At 55.8% G+C, this 10,353-nt stretch overlaps 1 protein-coding gene across 2 annotated transcripts in view; it reads left to right on the top strand.

The window, feature by feature from the left end:
- The first annotated feature begins 203 nt into the window (after nt 1-203).
- The window catches only part of LOC133356794 (calcium/calmodulin-dependent protein kinase type 1D-like), a 105,381-nt gene continuing 95,231 nt past the window's right edge, over nt 204-10,353 (top strand). For both annotated transcript variants that reach the window (XM_061574481.1, XM_061574480.1), the window contains exon 1: nt 204-812. In XM_061574481.1, coding sequence (XP_061430465.1) covers nt 715-812 — 98 coding nt within the window. In that variant the 5' untranslated portion in view covers nt 204-714. The remainder of the gene's footprint in view (nt 813-10,353) is intronic.

The raw sequence follows: 10,353 nt of genomic DNA, 5'->3' as shown, positions 1-10,353 counted from the left end.
CTGTCTCGACGGTCACGGCCCTGGCATCGCTCGCCACTGATGTGCGCCGTGTCCCTGCAACTCGAATCGGCGATCTCCATCGGCGACGGGCGTAGGAGCAGCCGCTCACCACTGCGGCCAACCGCTCCAGCGGCGAGAGGACACGTGATGCTGCTTTACGCTTTGCGTGGCAGCAATAATAAATAAAGAATCATTACGACCACGGCGATGATTGCAGAGCAGCCGTGGATGCGGCGACGTCGTGGTGGTGGCGGCTGTTGTTAACGCGTGAACTTATTCCGCTGCCGTTGCCTGGTAAGCAGGCCAGCCAGTGGGATGTGCTGATGCTGCTGATGATGCTGAAGCTGCAGCTGCTGCTGGTGATGATGATGAGCATCAGCATCGCAGCTGCAAGGACGGGAGCAGCAGCAGCACAGCGCAGCGGCACACAGCCGCGAGCAGCGAGCCAGGGAGAGGTCTGAGAGCGAGGGGAGTGGAGAGAAGAAGAGGGGGCTAGAGACAGCGGCAGACGAGGTGGAGAAAGGCGAGCGAGAGGAGGAGGAGGAGAGAGAGAGAGACGGTGATTCCTGAGGATCGAGCAGACACGGAGAGCAAGAGAGAGGCAGGGGAAGCGGAAACACTGTATAGGTAGAGCTGAGAGGGGGAGAGAGGCAGGCGAGAGGCGGAGAGAGAGAGAGAGAGCCGGGGAGAGAGCGGGGAGAGAGCGCGGGCAGCATGTCTGGGTCTACAGGCGGAGATCTGTGCTCGCCCTCGTGGAAGAAGCAGACGGAGGACATCACGGCTACGTACGAGCTGCGAGAAGTGCTGGGCACGTGAGTACTCGCCTACCCACTCACCTACCCACTCCTTCACCCACTCACCTACCCACTCCACCACCTACCCACTCACCTACCCACTCACCTACACACTCACCTACCCACTCACCTACCCACTCACCTACCCACTCCTTCACCCACTCACCTACCCACTCCACCACCTACCCACTCACCTACCCACTCACCTACACACTCACCTACCCACTCACCTACCCACTCACCTACCCACTCCTTCACCCACTCACCTACCCACTCCACCACCTACCCACTCGCCTACCCACTCACCTACACACTCACCTACCCACTCCATCACCCACTCACCTACCCACTGCATCACCCACTTCATCACCCACTCACCTACCCACTCCATCACCTACCCACTCCATCACCTACCCACTCCATCACCTACCCACTCCATCACCTACCCACTCACCTACCCACTCCATCACCCACTCACCTACCCACTCCATCACCTACCCACTCCATCACCTACCCACTGCATCACCCACTTCATCACCTACTCACCTACCCACTCACCTACCCACTACATCACCTACCCACTCCATCACCTACCCACTCCACCTACCCACTCCATCACCTACCCACTTCATCACCCACTCCTTCACCCACTCCTTCACCCACTCACCTACCCACTCCATTACCTACTCACCTACCCACTCCTTCACCCACTCCTTCACCCACTGACCTACCCACTCCTTCACCCACTCACCTACCCACTCCATCCCCCACTCGCCTACCCACCCAGCCATTCACCTACCCACTCACTCACCCATTCACCTACTCACTCACCTACCCACCCACTTACTCACCGAGTCAGCTACCAACTCTGCCACTCTGCATTTCATTCACTCAACCAGTCACACATACTCATTCACCATTCACTCACCAACTCGCTCACTCACCCATAACTCCTTAACCCCACACTAACATATACACTCGCCCACTCACCCATTAATTCCATCACCCATTCACCCAGTCACCTACCCACTCCATCACCCACTCGCCTACCCACTCATCCACTCTCCCACTCACTCACCCATACGCCAACGTCCTCACCCAATAACTAAGCCATCAACTCAAGCACCCATTACCTGATTCATCCATTCACACCCCCATTCTCACAGAACCACTCATCCATTCACTCGCCCACTCTGTTTCTTTATAATCCACACACTCACCCACCAAACACTCACTCACATATTCACTACACACAACCATTCACCATTTCAACCGACCATTCACTTACCAATCCACCCAGTAATTCACTCACCCATTCACTCACTCGATCACGCATCCACCCATTCAATCACCCACTTGCTCACTCACTCACCCACCCATTGAATCACCAAGTCACACTCATTTACTCACTAACTCAATCGCGTACACAATTACTCACCCGCTAATGATTTCATTCAACTAATGACTCAATCAGTGGTATAGCAATCGGTCTCTGTGTAATCACAATTACACGCAGACCTATTACCATTCACGATACGACTGCATGGCCAATACGTATGTGTGCGGCGGTTACTGTGTAGAGCGAATGGGAGTGGATCTGTGTGTGATTCTGTATAGTGAATGGTAATAGTGTACTGTATGTGTGTAGGGGTAGTGACGAGGGAGAATGTGCTCCTATTCTGTGGTGTGTGTGTGTGTGTCGTGTTGCATGCAGTAGGCCTCGGTGTGTGTACTCTGCTGCTGATGCACGTGTTATAATGACGTTGAGCAAGAGGTTATCAATTCACAATTGTGGCGATTTCATTGATAATTTTGGGACGGCCAACAGCCAACACTTGATCACGAATGTACAATCACAGGCCGATAGATCAGTACACATCGCAGCATCGTGTACGGGTGTGTCTCTCGGCAGAGTGCAGTTGGTGTTAAACACCTGGAGCACATTGCCCATCCATTGTACGAGTTTGAAACGGGTTGCATGTCACCCCCTGCCGAATGACTGCATCTGATGAGCTGAATTCTCTAAACATATCGGGTCAAAGTTGACGCATCGTAAGCCGTACATGAAATCTCATTGGACTTGGTGGAGCCGCTTGAGACGAGTTCTCCGGTTTTACAAAAGAGATGGTAACTACCTGGCCAGGTATGGAGGAGGTCGTGGGTTCGTTCTCGACCATGACGCCTGCTGCTGCTGCTGTATATTTGGAGTTTGCGTGTCTCTCTCTCTCATCATCATCACGGTGGCTAGGATATGTTAACTACCTCGCCTGGTGTGCAGGAGGTCGTGGGTTCGTTCCTGACCCTGGCGCCTGCTGCTGTATATTTGGAGTTTGCGATGTCTCTCCCCCCGTGGTCGCGTGGATTTTTTTTATTATTAAACTCCATTGGATTGTCTCTCCACATTGAGAAAGGTGCGTTTAAGAGTATTTGGCTCAATAACGCTGTCTTTCCGACAGCTCTGTTCTTCACCTGAGGACGGCTGCTTGTGTTGTGGCCGAAACGTCGTGAGAATTTTATCATGTTTGATTTTTATTATTTTATTATTTCCCTTCTACGTGACTTTACCGAAAGATCCAAGAATAGTATTTGGCTGCTATTAATTGCCACGTGAAAAGCCACTCGAAAGCTCAGTGGGCTCTACCTGGTAAAATAAAAATAGTAAAATTGATAGTTTATCTTCAGATGAACCCAAAATCTCCGACAATCAACGCCTGGGATACGACGTCGCTAACAGCGGAGGCGCAGGGCACGTCGCGGGGGGGGGGGGGTCTATGGGGGCCCAGGGCGCTCGGCCGTGGCCCCACCAGGTGGACGATGATGCCACCTGTTGAACGGTGCCACGCGACCTCTGCATGCCAGCGCCCTGACGCGGGCGCTTGGAGAGGTTGCGCGTGACCACCGCGGCTCGCCGCACGGGCCTCGTCGCGGTCGTGTCCGCCGCGGGCCCGGGCCGGCCTGGCCCCCCCCCCCCCGGGGTCAGGCCACACGGGTGGCCCTGCAGGCCGCACTGTAGTCGCGCCGTCCCCACGCTCGCCACGTGCCGCCGTCGTGAACGGCCTTCGTGTCATCGCTGTTCAGCGTCGCAAATTCCGTGACGGCGCGAAGCTCAATTTTCGGAGCAGCCCATAGGTCTGCACGATGGAAGCAGCAAGTGTTGGTGGATCGCACAGATGTCGCGAAACTCGCCAGGAGGAGGCGGTACAGCAAGTTGGGGAATAATATAATCTATCCCTTCTGTACGGGATAGAGCGTTGCACCCTTGCACATGTGAGTATTCTCCAGCGTGCTCTGGATTTCCACCCACGTATAAATTACGCAATGGTTGGATGAAACATCCTAATATATCGAGGAAATGTGGAGCTTGGGCAATTGTCAGTGGCGGGCCCTCCTTCTGTTCGAGTTGGATTTTGTATGAACGACACAAGATGAAACTAAATTTGTATATATTGTTATTATAAATCGGGAACACAGGAAGAATAGTGTGTCCTGCCAGAGTATACTCGTCAAGGGCTATAATTAAATGCCAGGTCAATGGCCTCTCGTATTCTCTGTTATATTCAGCTCAGAACTCGTTGTGCTATGCTAGTGTCGTCTGTGGCGGGGGAGTGAAGAGCGATCCAGAGCCTGAGACCGGACAAAGCGCTAGGACCGAGATCTCCCAAGCGAATAGCGGTCCAAATAGATCTGCGTGTGTATGTAGTTTTGTGAGAGTATGTGAGAGTGTATGTACGTGTGGGGAGCGGTGACGCAGTAGTTAGCGCGCGGCACGATGAACCCGGCGACCCCAGTTCGATTCCCGCCCACGTCCAACATAGATGACGATTATATGAACCAGTCATGGGACTCGCCTAGGTCGACTAGCCTTAAATGAGAACCTGGTGGGTTGTGTAAACATCGCCACTGGGAAGACAATGGTCCACCCGATGTGGTTTTGGCTACCCATCCCCTCATGTGTCGTGCCGGCCTTCATAGGTACTCACTGACAGCACTTGCTCCAACAGTCTGTTCAGCCTATTTGGGGGATCTTTGCCTTTATGTCTTTGGATATGTGAATTTGCACAGTAGGGAGCACAGGTGGTTCAACTGCCAGTCAGCTCGGTCAATGCACAGCACCTGGGTCTCTTCCATGACCTCCTGCCAGCAAAAAAAAAATACTTCCTGTGACCTCCTGCCAGCAGAAATCCTTCCACATTTCACGGGCTGGCCCCGAAGTGCACACAGCCTGACACAAGCGCCGTGGTGACATCACCATCATCTTCATCAACACTTAGTGACTCATGGCTCTGTATGTGTGGGTTATCGGTGCTCGCTGACAGCACTTGCCTCCGACGGTCACTTAAAGGCTACACGGGGAATCTCTGCCCGACGTCCGCCCAGCACGCGCACGCCACACACGTTCGCGACTTCTCGCGCCGCGGAAATCCCACCGACGTTCACGGCTCCCGTCGGCTCGTGGTGGGTCCGTCACGGTGGCACCGGGCGGGTCCCCTGCTGCCTCGAGCGGCTGAGCGAGAGAGATCCCCCTCGCGTCAGTCCGCGCAGCTCCGGCATGGCGCAAGATTTTAATGATTGGACGGAGAGCTTCATGATTGCGTCGCCTCGCCGTTGCAGCATCGCGGATTTAGACAGCTGCTGTTGCCGCTTGCTTCGGCTGTCCCAGATTCGTTACGTAACATGGTGCCTGCATTGCCGCTGTCGAAATCAGTGTTGTGCCCTGCGTGCAGATTACTGCCCCGTGATCTTGCGCATGAACACACACGCATGAACACACGCGCATGAACACACACGCATGAACACACACGCATGAACACACGCGCATGAACACACGCGCATGAACACACGCGCACCAACACAACAACAACCGCCATTCGCCACTAAGTGGTGGTGACGTCACCACGATGCTTGTGCCAGGCCATGTGCACGTTGAGGCCAAGTGAAGTGTCGAACGCCCGCCGGCAGGAGGTCACGGGGCAGACCCAGGTGCCTCAGGTCGACTGACTGAGATGACTGAGATGACTGGCTGATACACCACATGTGCCCCCTACTGTGCCAACTTGCTGTGCTTTAGCTACCCGGTGCTCCGCTCGTTGTTGTGAGCGTCGCTCCTCCGCCCTCTGTTGTTGTTGGAGGGCGACTGCCTCCAACTGCCCAGTCGTGTCCTTCACGAGCCTCCTCCACTGAGGCCGATCTTGACACCGCTGGTACCAATCATCGGCAAGTCCCCTCAGCTCCACATCCTTCTGTACCATGTCACTCCATCTCTTCTCATAGCCTATGCGTCGCCCGTTTAGCACCCTCGATCCGGCCGAACAAAAGCTGTTTTGGCATGCGGTGATTGGGCATGCGGGCTACATGGCCCAGACAACGTAGCCTTGCCTGCCGGAGGTGCTCACCGATGGGACTTTGTCCAGATTTTTCGAGGATTTATGAGCTCCTCGCACAATCCAGCCTGGTTAAACCCAGGATTAATCGTAGGCAGGCCAGCCTAAATGTTTCTAACCGGCGGAGATGCTCCATTAGGGGGGAACACCAACACACACACACAAACACGCTCCCCACACACCAACACAAAGAACAAAGATCCCCCATATCACAAACGCACACTGTACGCGCGCACACACACACACACACGCGCTCCCCACATCAACACACACACGCGCGCAGAGAGAACCCCCACGAATCCTCAGAGACTCTGGGGCAGCGCTGTTCTCAAGCCCCTGACCAAGGCTGGCATGGCACACACGGTGGGGTGTGTGTTGTGGTGTCTTCTGCGTCACACCAAGGTGTCTTTGTCTCTCCGCTGCTGCTGCTGCTGTACCTAGCCGGGGAGTGGCACTCTCGTCCTTGACTCGAGTGTCACCAGAGACGCGGTGATTCACCCCCCCCCCCAATCAGGGTCTTGACGAATCCTCTCGATTGAGGGTTACAATTCGCCCCGGCAATCGATTATTCTTGTCTGGCGTTCTCGCCGTCTCATTTGTCTTTCAGCGTTCCGTGCAATTTGCCGCTTCCATTTTCTTATTTTCCGCACGCAATGGAGCGTTCCGCAATTCTCCGTCGGTGCCACGAGCCTCGGGGTCGCGTTTTTTCAACCGACGGCTCGGTGGCTCCGGTGCACGTCTGTGCCGCGGGTCGGCGAGCCGGGCTTGAACAACGCAGCGAAGTGGAGGAGATTCTCTGGCCTTGGAATTACCGCGAATGCCGGGACTGCCGTGGCAGGAGAGACCGATTAAGCCAATCGGGAGCCGGGCGTTCGGGGACGTGCGCGCAGGGTGGCGGCGGCGGAGGGCAGGTCCACGAGACGCCGTCGGAGGGGCTCCCAGGGGAAGAACCCGAAGCCGGGGTGGTGACGAGGAAGCGATGATGCGGTGCCGTGGCGTCGTCTTGGCAGTGGATAGAGAATGGTCCGCGGCTGTAAGATTCTAACCCGAATGGGAAATTGTTTTGCTGTTAATCAACAATAATGATGAGACATGCAAAGGACGTGCTTCACGTTTCAGTACTATGCCTCTCACGATCCGCAGCGGCGAGTAGGAGTGAGTGTTTAGGTCAGTTTTGAATCTTCAGAGAGGCGGACGTCTTTATCCTTGGGTGACTTTGATCGTCTGGACCCGAGCACATGGCAGGCACGCGACCCACACGCGACCCGGATGCGTCCCCGTACGCGTGGCCTGTACACGTGGCCCGCACGTGTGGCCCACACTCGGCCTAGATGTGTCGCCGGAGTGTCGGAGGCGATGTGGGATTTGCAGCTCTTCTCTCTGATTTACCCGCTAGACGATCGGATTACTGGGGCATCGCCAGTTGCCGATCGATCTTTACCCCGATCATTGCCCAAAGCGTCTGGTGGCTGCCTTCGCGCTGATAAATCAATCATTTTATTCATGCGTCGTCGGTTAATTCGCAAATGTTGTTCGAGCGTACACGCGACAGAATGGGGATTTAATTTTCTTTAATGTCTCTGAAATGTCTGCCCGAGACACGTACTGCTTTCGTGTCATTGATGTTGAATGCACTGCTGTTGTCATTGTTCTTGTTCGTCCGTGTCTGCTGGATGTGTGCAGTGTCATGAATCGCTGTTGTGTTTGTACGACCGTGACAAGCCGTGCAGCCGCCTCGCCCGAGTGGCTCGCTTCGTGCCGAGGCCGTGCCCCCCCCGACTATCTGATACTGAAGTTCGGTTTGTTAGTGAGACAGAACAAAAAAACTGCTTCCATTCGCACGGCCAGAGCTGCCGGGAGTGGGTGAGAAAGGGAGAATCTGCAAGAGTCCTCGCACAAAAGAGCGCCCCCACCAAGGCCCCGTGTTGTTGTCGCCTCGTCAAGAAGTCGGCCCCGCGTGACTTCGGGGCCCCACGTGCCTCCAGACACCTCCGCGTGGCGGCCCTGAGCACCATCGTAGGGCCCTCGAGAGACATCCAGGAAATTCTAAACGAGGTCCACACCCTTCGTCTCTGTGACCTCCACTCGCAATCTGCCTGCCGCTGTCAATGCGGAGGGACCTCACGCAGGCTTCCAGGGTTCATGTTCACGGCGGTGACTGGGGCTGCCGTCGAGTCCAGCCAGCTGGATCCCTCGCGGCCACAGAGGCACCGCGACCTCTCAGCCCCCGCGCCTTGCGCCGACAATTGCCAGCAGAGTAGGGGAGATCGTTCCTTCGTCGTTACCTGGACGTCGCTTCTGCGATTGATCCTCTCGGAGAAACTGAAGTCATCGTTTGCAGAATTGAAGTGGAAATTATTTTACATCTTTGCAACTACTGCAAGTCACAGTGTATGGCTGTACTTGCCCGCTTGAAATAAAGGAAATATTGATGATGATGATGATGCTGGACGATGCAGGATTAGGGCAAGACCCGGTGCGTGATGGTGATGTGAACCCGGGGGATCTCACGGCACTGGCCAGTGAGTGCAAGACGAGTGATGGTGGTATCCGGGGCGGCAGGCAGCGAGGTGGGGTGAGGTGGGTGGGGTGAGGTGGGGTGAGGTAGGGGTCACAGATGAATGGGCAGGGTCGCGCTTTACAACAGCCGCTTTAAACGCTGCGTTGCCATGGGTCGGTGGCGGGGCCACGCGGCTGCAGAGGTTTCAAACGGCACGGTTCGCATGCTCGGCGTCCACCCTCGTGAGCCGGCGTCGATAAATTAATGAGCCGCTCTCTCTGTCTCTCGGTGTGGCGCTCATCGATGAGGAATTGAGCATTCTGTCACCTGCCTCGCAGTAATGATCTGCGAATCCGCGCTAATGCCCCGTCGGTGGTGTCTGGGTGGAGGCCGTTCGCCACGTTCGGCGTGCAACGTGGCCTCGGAGGTTCAGTCTCGGTCAAACGAGAGCGTAGTTTCTGTCCCACCCATCGCCATTGGTGGCTTGCAGCCTGTGGAGGGTGTTCCATGTTCTTACGTCAAACAGCAATAAGAAGAAAAACGTTTTGAGTGTCCGTAGCCTGCCGATGCGACCGCACGTGTCGCGTGGGGTGAGCCTCCTCGCCCGCCCAACGCTTCCGTTGCTGGAGTCCGTGATCGATTCCGTGACATTCGGCATCCGCCTACTGATTGGGTGTCATAGAGAAAAAAATATCTATCGATAATCGGCTTTACGGTCAGAAAGGCCCTGGTCAGATGTCGCAATCGGGTACCCGATACCCGTACCCTACCCAATACCCGGCTACCCGTACCCGGCTGGGTATCGGGTACGGGTACAGGTTTGCGACCCTGGTGCGGCCGGGTACGGGTAAGGAATCAAAACCCGTTTGCTACCTCTGGCCTGAGTTCATATCCCTGGCTTGGGGATCATGTCGGCTCATCATCCCTAGGGGGAAGTGGGTGGGGGGGGGGCAGGGGGATAAAATGAGAACCGCTTTGTGGAGAGCCAACGTTGTGTTCCTGCCACAGAAACGTGGACTGTGCATCGTTGGGTGTGCGACTCCTGTGCGGATGATCGCTGCCCCCCATTCGTCCGTGTCCATGTGGCGTGAATCCAGCGGTCACCGAGTGACTGTTCCACCACTGGAGAGACAAAGGCGGCCGGGCGTGGTGCTGGCTACACGTGTGTAATCCTGGCCTTCATAAGTGCTCGCTGACGGCACCTGCCCCAACAGCCTGTGAAGGCTACACCAGAGAACATTGCCCCCATGTCCAGGGTTTACCCAGGAAAGCCTCTCTCGTCTAAGACTCCATTTCAGGAGCATCCTGCTTTGGGATGTTTGGCCAATGCCACGGATGAGTGGGGCGCATGGATGGGGGAATGGCACAACCAGAGGTCGCAACCGGGTACCCGATACCCGTACCCTACCTGATACCCGGCTACCCATACCCGGCCGGGTACGGGTACCCGTTTGCGACCCTGGTGCGGCCGGGTACGGGTAGACTGTTAGTCACTGGTGAGTAGCCGTTTGTCACTCATTTCCCAACGTCTTGTCTCTTCTCACAATTCAAGTTCCTCGAATCAACCCACCCGCGCCTGCAACATGTTTTCATCCCAGAGGTCGCAATCAGGTACCCGATACCCATACCATACCCGTACCCGGCCGGGTACGGGTAGGGTATGGGTACCCGGCCGGGT

The sequence above is a fragment of the Lethenteron reissneri genome, chromosome 55 (genome assembly GCF_015708825.2).
Source record: "Lethenteron reissneri isolate LAM-NWPU_2019-01 chromosome 55, ASM1570882v1, whole genome shotgun sequence".
NCBI classification, from domain to species: Eukaryota; Metazoa; Chordata; class Hyperoartia; order Petromyzontiformes; family Petromyzontidae; genus Lethenteron; species Lethenteron reissneri.
Note: the sequence above shows the minus strand (reverse complement) of the source record. Positions and strands in the feature narration are given on the sequence as shown.